General features: G+C 32.5%; 2 protein-coding genes across 2 annotated transcripts; one reads left to right on the top strand and one right to left on the bottom strand.

Moving 5' to 3' along the window:
- Nucleotides 1–6,660: 6,660 nt before the first annotated feature.
- LOC110655430 (14 kDa proline-rich protein DC2.15) lies at nucleotides 6,661–7,337 on the bottom strand. The gene has a single exon (XM_021811715.2). It carries the CDS (start codon nucleotides 7,284–7,286, stop codon nucleotides 6,897–6,899), a length of 390 nt encoding a protein of 129 aa, XP_021667407.1. The 5' UTR covers nucleotides 7,287–7,337; the 3' UTR covers nucleotides 6,661–6,896.
- Nucleotides 7,338–12,970: 5,633 nt separating this feature from the next.
- LOC110655485 (lipid transfer protein EARLI 1) lies at nucleotides 12,971–13,742 on the top strand. The gene has a single exon (XM_021811798.2). The coding sequence runs from the start codon at nucleotides 13,112–13,114 to the stop codon at nucleotides 13,523–13,525; it is 414 nt and encodes a 137-aa protein (XP_021667490.2). The 5' UTR covers nucleotides 12,971–13,111; the 3' UTR covers nucleotides 13,526–13,742.
- The last annotated feature ends 242 nt before the right edge of the window (nucleotides 13,743–13,984 follow it).

Raw genomic sequence — 13,984 nt, 5'->3', positions numbered from 1 at the left:
CTGCTCCAGCTATCCCTCCATCTAGAAGTCAGGTAACCTCGTCTTACCCATGGACTTTTAGGGACTCTGAAATGAGGAAAAATTATGAGGCCCTTACTAAAAAGAAAATTTTAGCCACTAAGTATATTAATGCACACAGCCTCAGGGAGATAGGGCTCTATGAATCTGTTAGTGAATATTTGGAAAATATAGGTTGGAGTGATTTTGCTAGGATTCAAGAACTTGACACCATTTCCTTTAGGTGTTTGGGTCAGGACAGAGAACTTGACACTATTCAAGTAAATGCTCTATTTGGTTTTTATAATGATGGAGAAAAAGTGACAGAGTGGCAAAGAACCATCTGTGATCCCCCTACATTTTGGAAAGTCCATTGCACCATATGGGAGATACTATAACCCTAGTTCTGCTAAGGCGTCAGCTATTCAAGACCTTGCTCTGAGATACTTGCAAAGATTTATGTCTTACACTATACTAGGTAAAGGGCACAGTAATGGGGTTGTAGGAAAGAATGATTTATTCTTTTTATGGTGCATGAAAGAGAAGGAAAAAAAATAAATGGTGCTTATTTTCTTTGCTCTCATATGGAACATATAGTCTCTAAGCATTCAGTTGACAGTATAGTTATTGGAGGGATGGTGATTGTAATTCATTTGGTTTTAACCCTGACCAGTATGCTATGGTGTCTATGGTTGGCCAGTCTTTTCTAGATAGAATTATTATGACTCAAATGAAAATCTGTGTAAAGAGGGGTGATGTTTATGTACTGGTAAATGGGGAACATGAGGGTACAGAGCAACAGCAGTCACAGGGTATAGGACAACATACTGATGCTGGTCCTTCTAGCTCACACCCACTTACTGCTGGACAATCAGACTTACTTGTTTTTCTTAAGGATTTGGAAGCAAAAATTGACAGAGTGAGTGCAGCACAATAGCCTGTTTCTGATGCCTGATATTGTGGTTGCTTTAAAAGCTTTAAAAGTTAAGGTTGATACCCTTGGTCAGAAGCAAGCCAAGCTTGAGAAAAAGATTAAAAAGAAATTTTCTTCATTCAAGAAAAAGCAGAAAATTCATGACAAAGAAATGATTGACATTTACAACAAGCTGGCAGCCTCTTTTATCTAGCTGTATAACTGGGGCCAAGACATTTTTTAAAGAGATGAAGGCTATGGTAGAAAACCTGGATACTGCTTCTGAGAAATCTACTGAGCAAGTACCACCAGCAGCAAATGAGCCAGGGCCGTCCACCAATGAAGAAGACCAACCAGTTGTCTAGTTTTAGAATTTGTTTTTGTTAATTTCAGCTAGTTCTGCAACTTTAGTTTTTAATTGAGTACATTGGTCAGTTTGCTTTATTTTTTAACTGTTAATTTCCTAGTTATTGGAACTTTTATATGTTTTATATATTTGTAAATGATTTAATTTTTGTTTCTTTTAATTCTGTTTGTTTCATGAATCTTATGTTGGCTTGTTCATTATTGCTGGCTGCATTGTTTTCTTTTGCTGTGATACTTGCACTATTCTTGTTATCCAGATTTCTATTGAACTGATCATTTCCTTTAATTTCAGTTTCAATTGGCTATTGTAATGGCATTATTGATATTGCTTTTTAATAGTCATATAACTGAATTATTGACAATACAGCAGCTGCTCTTCTCTTAGCCTTGACAATTCTGCCTCTAAGGTAACTTCTCGACATTCATCTGCCACATGTTGACACCGCTTCCATTCAACATGCCTCATGCTAAGGGCCATGCTCTCCAATGAGCTATTTGCATTGCTTCAAATTTTCAAAATTTTTGAAAACTCACCGAAACTTTCATAGAGCATGACATGCCCCATGTTGATACCCCATATCGGTTCCTTAGCAGTTGGCACAGGGCATGCTAATTTACCTTTACTTCAACAAGCCTCATGATTTTTTATCAACATGCCTCATGCTCCCAATACTTATAATTCACATGCCTCATGTACATATTCTGATCATTCAGCACTAGGCATGTACGTTCTACATGGTAACTCTGTTCTACTCTTTCTTAGTTTATATCTCTCCAAGTTATCATTTATTGATTTCATTGATATTTCTGCCACTTCGATTAAGCCAATGAAGACATTGTCTAGTTTGAGTTTGGGAAGGGCAAAATTTTTGCAAAATTTTTGATCCTTTTCATTAATATTACTTAAATTGCATTCATTTATACTTAGTTACTTAGTTCACATACACCATACACCTACACCATGTAAATATATACACTTGCATATAGATATCATATAGATTACGTATAGTTTTTATTTCATTTTTTATTTTTTATTTTTATTTTTTTGTTAATTTTTGCATTCATTTTAAGAACCATGCATTCATTTTAAGAATCATGCATACATAAAAAAAATAGAAATAAATAAATTTTTACCTAATTCTTAGAAGATTGAGAATCATTTTGAAAAGCAATTGAGCTTACCTCTAGATGGGTTTGATGGATTGAAAGTTCCGAATTGGTATGAGGTTATGAGATTTTTATCTAGGTTTATATCTTCTTAGCCAAGGGTCACCTAATTAATTACATTGAGTTTTGAGTGCTTAAAGAAAACTCTAGAGTAAGAAATAACTAATTGTGTCTCACCAATCCTAGAACAAGCCTTCTAGACCTTTCGAGGTGAAATTTTAGCATTCACTTGAAAAGAGAAATGATTAAGACATTCTTTGAATTTTAAACCCACATTTTTAGCCTTAACCAACCTCACTTTAAAAATTTCCTTTTGAAATCAATTTGAGCCTTCATTTATACCGCTTATTTCCTTGGTACCCATAATCTACATAGCCATAAACCTAAACACTTACCTACCCTTCGTGAGAATAATTTGTTTAAGTGATAGATATTAAAAAAAAAAAAAGGTATATAACAATCAAGTGGGAGAAGTACTAATGTAAAACTGGCTAGCAATCATATCATGTTATGAAAAAAAAATTATTTACCACCCAAATATATAAAGAAATGAGTTTGGGGATGGATTAAAAAGGGACAATTGCAATGCAAAATTCAAAGTTATTTATGTAGTCCCTAAAAGAGTTGTAAAAAAAAAATTGTATGTTAGCATTGGTGAATTATTGTAAAGTTCTTCCTCCCATTTGATTCTTAAATATATATATATATATATATATATATATATATATATATATATATATATATATATAATATAAAAAAAATAAAAGAAAAGTGTATCTTGATCTTTTTAACAATTTAATTATTCTCATGTTTTGCTTCTTCTTTTGCCTTTTCTTCGTTAGCCACATTATTACCCCTTAGCCCCATTATAACCATTAAAAGTCCTTTTGATCTCTTGATTGTGTTTTTCTACATTAGTGGAGATTGAATTAGTTGGTTTGCCTATGGGATTGGCACATTATTCATCCATTTAAACTATTTCCATCATCATTTGAGACGCATTAGTTTATGGATTGTTTTAGATTCTATTTTAACATGATTTCTCTATGTAATTGATTGGTTGGGGTTTGATGGAATGAATAATTGACCCAAGGCTAAGCGGTGATAACTTTGGTGAGAATTGAATTCCTTATATCTTGAAGGTGGGTGTATGGTTTGTTGGTGGCTAGAGGTAAGTTTGAAAGCTTGAATGAGTGATTTTCATGGATTTAAGAATAGGCACCCCAATTGCATATAATTGTTTTTAATTTGCTTGAGAATAAGTAAAGATTTGAGTTTGGGAGAATTTGATAAACCCATTTTATATAGATATTTTAGGGTAGTTTTGCATCCATTTTGCCTTTCTAGTTTAGTAATTTTATGCTTTTAATGCTTATTTTAGTTAATTTGTTAATTTTAGTTTCATTATATTTGATTTTTCGGAATTTTAATGTTTTGATAGGTTTTAACAAAGTTTAAAGGCAAAAAGGTCCATATAGAAGAAATTCAAAGTGATTTGGAAGCTTAAAGTAGAGTGAAAAGTGAAGAAAATTTGCTTAAAGGAGAAGACCAGCCGAGACTTTCAAGGATCTCCACATGCCCCGTGTTGAAGGTCATGTGAAGATAAGAGTTACCCAGCAGAAATCAACATGAGGCATGTAAATTCACACTGGGTCGTGTAAACAGAGACTTCGGAACAAAACACGCCCAAAGTTTCATGGGCTTCCACATGCCCCGTGTGGCAGGTAGTGTAAATAGAGATTTTGGAGCAAAACACGCCGAAAGTTTCAGGGACTCCTACATGCCCCGTGTAGCTGGTCATGCAGAATCTAAAGGCTTCTCTTTCGAATTAACATGAGGCATGTGGAAAATAGCCTAAATCAACATGAGGCATGTGGGATGGCGTTGGCAGATTTGCTGACATGAAAAAATTTTCTCTTTTCATACCTTTTACACCTTTTGTCCTTATCCCTTTAGAGACCATTTTTAGGGTAACCCTTGAGGGGATATATAAGCAACATATTCTCATTTTTTACTATAAGGAGAAAGAGAGAAAAATCAAAAAGGGAGAGGAAGAGGGAATCACGCCATTTTTGGAGAAAGAACACCTGCAGAGTGACATTTTTCAGTTTCCATTTTCAGAGATTTGGATCTTCTTCTTCTAGGCTCTTTTATTTTTAGTTTTATTTTCATGTTTTCTTGCTTTATTTCATATTTTCTACTTGTAAATACAAGCATGAGTGAGTAGATACTTAAGATTTCAGAGTTGGATGCAATGATTTAAGTTTTATTTGTGGATTTGGACTGGTTTTAACCAGATTTTAGAATATATAAGCTTTGATTCTTATCTTGTATGCTTATTTACATACCCATTGTTTGTACCCTTTGGGTTTTGTTCTTAAGATTAAAAGACCAAGATGTGAAAATTTATGATAGATAATCAAGATAATGAATTTAATCACCTAGTGTTAGAAATAAACTAGTGGGTTAAGAAGAATTTCAAGTTGATTAAAACTTAAAGGTTTTGGGTAATTAAATATCGCATGAGAATGGAGTTTAATTTCCTTTAAAACACTCTTTAGTTCGTTTGAAAGAGAAATTAAAGTAAATCATAATCAACTTCCTTCAAACTTGTATTTCCCTTAATCTTAGCTTTGCCTATCCAAATCCAAATAAAATTTACTTCATAAACCTCAACTCTGGAATCAATTTTTATCATTAATTAATTAAATCTTTTGTTACTTGCTGAAATTTTAGTAAATTAGTATAGTACTTAGTATTTTAATTGCTTAATTCATTATAATTTGCTTATTTTTCTAATTTAATTTGTTATATCACTTACTCTATTTTTGACACAAATTACCGATAGCCCAAATAATTATAACTTTTATTGTTTGGTACTAAAACAACAAATCTCTGTGAGACGATATCTTTTCTTTACTACTTGAATAATTCGTATACTTACGGAGTATGCAATCAACTAGCCAGTTGGAGGTCACGGGTGAGGAAGTTGAACTTGAACAGTGACACCCTTCACTCTCCACTGCTCTAAATGGGCGTGGGTTTTCAACAAGTTGATGGGCCACAGGTAGCCTTCCTCTGGGTTGGATATTAATTTCCACTTCTCTAGTGCATTGGGCCTCTTTAGACCGAGGCCTTCTGTATTCTAAATCCACCCAATTAAAGATCAGCTAAAAATGCCAAACTGTCGATCCTTGGCCCCTTGTCCAGAAATAACCTCATAAGAGAATATTAACACGCGAATTTTTGTCTCACGTTAATTTAAAATAAGATATTTAAATTAAATATAAAATTTGATAAATCTTTTTTAACTTGTAGGATGAAGTTAGATATAGTATATTTTTTGACATGATATTAAAAAGTCTATCTTATTTCAATTTTAGATATTCTTGTCTGGACGTTAAGAAGTGTATTGTCCCATATTAATTTAGACAAATATTCTCCTATTAAAATTTATTTTTATAATTGAGTTAGACTCGATTTAATTTTCTTTACATGAATTAATGTATTTAAATTATTAATATATAATTTTTATATAATTAATTTTAATTGAGGTCATAGCTTAAAAGCCTATAGTTTTAAAAACAATTCTAATACTATTAAACTAAAATCTCATTGGTTAGAAGATTTATTATTTATATTTGAAAATCACATAATTTAATGATAAATTTATTAGTGGTGCTAACCAATTAACATTAGCATTTTTCATCTTGATAATCAAGGGCAGTAGATAAAATTAATGCCCATGACTACTCATATATTATAATTACTTTCAAGTAATTGAATATTTATATATAAATTTGTCAAATGCCGTTCCCTAACCAATTCCAATCTCAACTTTGGGTTATCCTTGATTATTCTGTATTAATGTTGGTTCACATGCTGAAACCTTAATCCTCTCTTTTTTTCTCTCTCTATTCTTCCTAGTACAGCATGATTATATGAGCTATGTTCGAATTCCCATTTTATTAAAATTTTCTTTTCTTTCAAAAATGTTCTTGGAAATATTTGATTTTCTTTTTTCGTCTTTTTGGTTTAATAAGCTGCAACTTGCACTAATCATTTCTTAATTGCTTTCAAGGGAATCTCTTAATTGCATGAGGCTATTTTAAATAAAAAATATTTTTATACGATAAGAAAAATTATTAGTTTCTTTACATGAACTGGACATTACGACTTATTTTTTTCTTTGAATTATTAAATAAATAGTCAAGAACTTAAATCATAAAATCTCAATTCACAATTGATTGAGTATTGAATAACGCCCCAATTAATGAATTGGAAAGTCTACGGGCTAGCTAGATAGAGCCGAGAAGACGGCTGGTTAAGATTATTGAACACTTAAATGGTTACAGAACGTATCACGAACTGGGAAAGCGAAACACAAAAACCATCCAAACTAAAGCAATATAATTTGGGCCAAGGAGACACATATCAAGAAACATATATATGCTTAGGCACAAATGAAGTCAGAGGGGAGTTGCTTCCCACAAGTGTTGATAAGCAAGCTCAGGGAGATTGGGATGTTAATGTTAATGCCAAGAATGTTAGCTTTGATTGCAGTGCAAAGGCACACTGCTGCTTCAAGATCAACAAGCCCTTGAAGTACAGAGCAACAAGGGGTGTCTGGGGGGTTTCCAACTACTGTACCAACAGTACCATTTAGCAACTTAGCACATACGCCCAGCTTTAGGGCATCTCTTGGGCAGCTTTTTTTAGTGGGATTTGGTTTAGGGTTTGGGATAGGCTTGGGCTGAAGACAAGTGTTGCACCCGTTCGCTAGGGCAAACAATAGAAGATTGATGAAGAGAAAGAATGCAGCTGATGAACTCTTGGTGTCCATCTCCCTCAAAATTTTTCACTCTCAAGTAATTTGCTCATTTTGTGAATAATGTGCATGAGAATTTATAGAGTGATAAAATGGATATTACATGAGAAAACTATTGATATTAGGAATGGGATCATGTGAAGCAAAGCTGGCAGTGTAAGAGATTCTACACCAAATATAGGAGGGTTTTTGTCATATTTGTAGTTCTATGTATTGTTTTTGGTCGTTTGGATCTCGAGATTTGACTATTGCCATGCTTAGCAAGGCACTCCCGTGACTACGTCCTGTCTTGCACAATGGTTTTTGATTCTATGGGCAATCAAATCAGGCTTATTGCAACCAATAAATAAAAGGGTAACCAAAATTATTTGTGAATTTTTGGAGTGTTTATTATTATTATTATTATTATTATTATTATTTTTGGCTCTTATGATTGCTCTTGCCCAAATTCTGGAAACATAATAAGGATATAGTCATATGTTTAATTTGTATATCCATTTTTGGATAAAGGGTACCCGGCCATAATTTTATGCCAAGTAGAAAAATTAAAGAAAAATGAAATCGAAAACTTGTACTCATCTAAAAATAAATTGAATTTTTTTTTATAGGATTCATTCCAAACAATTTGGAAGACAGGATTATGTGGCCTGCCTAAAAAAATTACTCATAATTAATTGCATACATATGAATTATACAAGGTAAATGATGATAAGAAACTTCTAAACAATGTGACAATAAAATACAACCAATGCTTAGCAAAAGAAAAAAAAAACGACCAATTCCCCTTTTTTCCCAATTCAGTTCTCCGAACAATTATTTCTTGAAAAATATGAAGTTTATTGGGATTAGACTTCCCACTCTCACAATTCACCAGGTCCAGCTGCAAAATAATGGTTTAGTGATTAAGAGCATATTAGCATAATCAGATTTGAATCTCCACTACCTCAATCTTTTTACTACAAAAAAGTATGAGCAAAATAATTTTTAACTGATGACAACCCTTCGCGGTCCCCTTTTCTTCTTTGTTCTATTTCTTCCAGGTTTGCTTACTTCTTTGTTGCTTTAAAGGTTTTAGAACACCACTTTATGGTGGTTCAACTATTCTTTCTTAAGTTATTATGGTTTATGTTGTCTACCAACTAAGGGATGGTTATCTTGTCTACCAGTTATAAGATGGCTTCAGTTTTTGTTGCTTGGAAGCTAAATCAACAATTTTCATTGAAGATGCTTGATTCTGCGCTATCAAAGACTACGTGTTTTTCCGACATCTTTCTCTCTTTAAATAGGGCAATTTATGTAGACAATGGAGTTCTGGCTTGGTCTTTTACTTGGTGTTGAAGTTCTCTCACCTTAGTATTTGGCGTTTCATGAAGTCAAAATGAACTTTGGAATCTGTGTTGCCATCATATTGGCAAGTTTCTAGCTTTTTATTTTCACATTCTTGTTGATTATAGGTTCATGAGTTTATTGCTATGGTATGATTAGAGTTTTTATTGGAGATGGTAAATTTTGACTTGAATGCATGCAATACAAAATGACGGGTTACAAGGCTAGACGCAGACATGGCTTTACTGTTTTAAGTTCAGAAAATTAAATTACTAAATACATCTAGAGCATTATATAAGTATTTTTATAAATCATAAAAAGTAAATCTCATATTTACGTAAGAAGGAATCCATGATGAGTAATTCTTTCTTATACTCGGCTGTATATATCCGTCCAATTATTAATAGTCATTTTAATTAAAATATGATGGATCTCTTACAAAAATATATGTATATGATTTTCTATTGATTAGATATTTGGTAAAATATTTGAATTATAGAATTTACCTTTTGAATTCGGAATGGATTCTTCGGTTAAAGCCTTATGGACCGAAGTTTGTCTGATTTATCTACTAGAGCTAGTTATTTAATATTATGGGTGCGTCAGCCCGAGTCCAATATGTTTGTCTATGGGCTTGTTAATGCCGAAGAAATTGTCTATTAGTTAGCTAGACGTATTATTGCCACCATTTGCTAATCTTCAAGAATTTAGCATGAATGATTTGCTTAAATTATATTGGATAGTTAGATTTAGTAAACTCAATAATAAAAAAAATAAAGTTATGAAAATTATTTTAAAAAAATTCAGAAAATTAAAATAATTGCTACTCTTAACTTATATGTTGTAAGTAAATCATATAAAATTAAAGGAAAAAAAAAATCACGCATTCTCACATCTTAGTTAAAAATGCATAGCTTATATATAAAAATCCAGGAATATTGCATAAAATGTTGTCAATCCTCAGAAGAAAGGAGCTATATGTATCTCTACTTATGATCATCATATCTGTGCATGTGAAGCTAGAGAATGTCTCCGACGGTTCTCTGTCGTGACTCCTGGATCTTTGGTAATGGATACAAGTCATTTTGATTAGTTTGCTGGTTCAAGATACTGATAGTAGTTAGGTGTCGTGCTTTCCAGATTGGATATAGGTAAAGGTCTTGGTAGAATCATTCAGAAAAAAAGAGAAAATCGAAAGGTAAAATGCATAACTTTCAAACTTGCAAGATTTAACAATCCAAATTAATATATAATCAAATCTTAACACGCATTTCTTTTTATCAACAAATAAAAAAAAAGAGTAATATTGTTTTAAAAGTATAGAACTTTAATAATATCCCAATTATCATTGGCTAAAAAACAAGCTTTATAAAGCAAGATTGCATAAATTCAATTCTTGAAATAATGAAATTCTTCCATTCTGAAGGGGTTCAAGCTTTAGCAACAACTTGTGTTTTAAGTTTTCGAGAGATGCCGAAAGATCCAGAGTACCCCACACAAATTTATTTCTCAAAGTTGGCCAATTTAGATCATCTGAATTCTTGGTGGTGGATGCATGATTCATGGTCAAGTTTGGTTAGGAGAATGTTAAAATGGTAGCAGGAGAGAAAACAACGTCTCAGAGAGGTGGTGCTACCAAATGTTATTATGTCAATCGCCGCCCACAATTTTAATGGGAAGTAGAGGCACAACTGTGGTCCCATGTGTCTGCTGCTGCAGTTCTTTCTTCTTTCGACCCAAATAGAATGAAATTTTCATATAGAATAAATAACAAGAGGGAAAAAAAAAATCTAGCATTCATCATAACATAATGTCCCACATCTTTAAAAGAGTGAACAAAAAAAAAAGTTGACATCTTGATGCAGTGGATTCATTTGAAAAATTTTAATAATATAAGTCTTATGCTGTTTGATGTTCATCAACTACTTGAATGCGGTGGTGGGATTCATTATATTATTAAAGAGGGAACTAATATTCGAAAACATTATTGAAAGAACAGTTTTTTGAAATGTAAAATAGACATGAAAATACCCTAATAAATTAGAAAAAATAATATTTCTATTAGAGATACTATTAAAAAAAATCTCATTAAATATGTTAATTATGATATATTAAAAATTAATTTAAAATTAAATTTAATAAATTTTAATTTATAAAATTTTAAAATAATAAATTATTTTTAATATATATAAAATGATATTTTTCTAAAGAATAGCTTAACCTCTTGATCACAATTTCAAATGGAGACTTAAATATATATCTCCACCTGATTCATGCAATCTTGTGTTTGTTTTTTTCTCCCAAGTTGCAGCCGGCCTACCAGCAACATGGCAAACATAACAATAAAAAATGATTACAGATTTACAGTGATATAGCCAGTAGGTTTTAACATTTTCCTATCCAAACTGAAACTTCACTAACGGTGACAAATCTGATATAACTTTTAATAGAACTGAATCAACTAACATAAACTGCCCAATACTTGGACAATTTGGATTGCCACTGACTGAAAAACTCTGTAGTTGCATTAATTTCATCTTCTTATTCTACATATCAATCATCAATCAAAAGAAAGCAGAAGCAAGACATCAACATAGCATGTTGTCAACTTCCTGCGACTTGGAAATGCCAAAGAAAAAGTTGCATCGACTAGTAGAATTAGTGTTTAGTGTAATCACACGCATCCACTACAAAATATAGCAAAGTTAAAAAATTAAAAGTTAAGTGTTAATGTGAAAACTTAAATAAAAGTATGAAGTTACTTTATTTAATAAGTTTTGTTAACTTAACCCAAGGTGTTAAGGAGATTAAAAATTAATCTATTCTAATATTTAAACAACATTAATAAGATAATAGTACTCTTTATTACCTTTGTACTAAACACCCAATTAGTATTAATCTAATTTGGGTCAAATCGTATGGTTCTCATTATTTGATGTTGACTTAATTAAAGTAAGGTAATTATACAGGAGAGGAAAAGATGGCTCCACAGGGTGTGAATACAAGGAAATTTATCAAATCATGCCAAGGGTTCAAGTAGATTTTTTCCCTATCTAAATCCATATTCTCATTTTTAATCCTCAGTGGAGCCCGTGGTAGGTTCTAGGTTTGCCCGTGACATTCCCATCCAGAAGGGCAACTTCCACCAAGTTGAATACGCCAAGATTAGAAGTCTATTCATCACCCCAAAATAAAGGGACAAAGCCAGTTTTATTATCTTTATTAAATAGAGTTTACTCATAGCTTGGATAGGAAAATAATAATTATCCTCCTCTTATTATTATTATTATTATTATTATTATTATTATTTGGTTTTATACTGAAACCATTTGATGATGCCAATTGGAAATGTGGATTTGTGTGCAAAAATAATCATATAGGGCCATTTCTTGATTTTGTTTTTCTTTCAAAGAAGCAAATAGCTAGAACTCAAAAGTTTAGACGAAAAAGTTCATAAATCTCTTAGCAAGTATGTGATAGTTGTTCACTTATCATGTTTCGTGTGTATTAGGAGTGGTTTGATAACTAGATTGTAGTCGGATTTTTTTTTAGCATTGTATTCGAATATTACAGGTTAAGTTTCTCTTTAATTTCAATTTTAATAAAATTTCAAAGTATGTGATAGCTAGCTAGCAGGGCCTCTTTTGCTTTTGGAGCTTTACAAAAAATCTATATTCCGAGGGAAAGCAACGAAAAGATTTGGAATATCCTTATCCAAGTAATCAGCGGGTAACCATCAATCAAGTAAAGAGTAAAGATGAAGTGTAACCTCGTGGGGTTTTAATGTTAATAAAGTAGAAAAAGCAGCAGTCAAGAAAAAGCTTGAAGATGACAATTTATGGACAATCTGAAATCAATGAAATGTTTTGTCTTCAGCAGCATGTGGCCTGGCTAACTATTCGTTACTTGGAAGGAGCCGTAAATAGAAGAAGCATTGCCATCAATAGCAGTAAAGTAGAAGTGGTTAACATATTAGGGATCAAATTAGTTTTAATTACAAGAAGAAGGTGCAAACCGAAATTGTCCTATAGGTAAATTAGCTAGCATATATACACACACACACACCATCTTCTAATGGAGGTCCCACCTTTCTTTCTTCATGAGAGCTTTCGAACGAAAAACTACATCTTATGATCAAGGGAATCAATATAATACAAGCCAAAATTTTGCAAGCTAGACTGATCCATATATGTGGACTTACATGCAATGGCGGAGCAAAGGAATATAGCAATTTGGCTACCCCACTACAGAAGCATCCAAAATGAAGTTGCACAAAACTCCCTGTCCATTGCCAGCTAAAATACCAAGAGTGTACACTTGGGTGCATGGCTTTATTCTAATATTTTCTCTCAATTATTTCCTGTTAACATCAGACTCAAGACTCTCCTCCAAAAGCCCTATATAAACCCACCCTTCACTGCATATCTCTCCATCCATCACAATACACTCTGCTATAGCTTATAGCTAGTCACCATAATCACTAGCATAATTCACATAAGCTGTTAGAGTTTGAGATGGCTTCTAAAAGCAAAGCATCACTTGCTCTCTTTTTCGCCCTCAACCTTCTCTTCTTTTCCCTAGTCTCTGCATGTGGTGGGGGCTGCCCATCTCCTAAGCCAAAACCAAACCCATCACCAAGGCCAACACCAACTCCATCACCTTCCAACGGAAAATGCCCTAGGGATGCACTTAAACTAGGCATATGTGCCAATTTGCTGGGTTCATTGCTGAATCTCACCATTGGCAAACCTCCAGTAGAACCTTGCTGCTCTCTCATCCAAGGCCTTCTCGATCTTGAGGCTGCTGTTTGCCTTTGCACAGCCATCAAAGCTAACATCTTGGGCATCAATCTTAACATTCCACTTTCTCTGAGCTTGCTTCTCAATGTCTGTAGCAAGAAGGTTCCATCTGATTTCCAGTGTGCCTAAAAACATATATATTTTTTTCTTTTTTCTTTCTGTCGAACTAGCTAGTTCAATTCTGTTGGTTTCAAAGGAGTGTTTGAAATATCTGTCTGTGATTCAAGTTAACTTGTAAGCGTTTGTTCCTGGGGTGTGTTAGCTAAATAAGTATCGTTTCCCTTAGTAATGTTTAAGCATTTTTATGGGACATTAATGAAATTTGATTTCCTTTTTCTAAAGAAAATTAATCTTTTTTCACTTAAAAATTCTTTCTCGTAAAATTGTTCAGTGCTGTTGTTATTGCAAGCAGCACATGTGAATAATCTCCTTTTTCTTTTATTTTCTTTTTTCTCCTTTATGTCATATCAATAGTAATTTACCATACTGCGTAAAAAAATCCTTAGATTTTTTTTTTGTTACGGACCATAATTAACTAATTAATATATATATATATATATATATATATATATATATATATATATATAT

The sequence above is a fragment of the Hevea brasiliensis genome, chromosome 9 (genome assembly GCF_030052815.1).
Source record: "Hevea brasiliensis isolate MT/VB/25A 57/8 chromosome 9, ASM3005281v1, whole genome shotgun sequence".
NCBI lineage: Eukaryota > Viridiplantae > Streptophyta > Magnoliopsida > Malpighiales > Euphorbiaceae > Hevea > Hevea brasiliensis.
Note: the sequence above shows the minus strand (reverse complement) of the source record. Positions and strands in the feature narration are given on the sequence as shown.

Bases quoted from the DNA above. Each gene is read 5' to 3' on its own strand.
- LOC110655485 (XM_021811798.2), top strand. From the start codon at position 13,112: ATGGCTTCTAAAAGCAAAGCATCACTTGCTCTCTTTTTCGCCCTCAAC.
- LOC110655430 (XM_021811715.2), bottom strand. From the start codon at position 7,286: ATGGACACCAAGAGTTCATCAGCTGCATTCTTTCTCTTCATCAATCTT.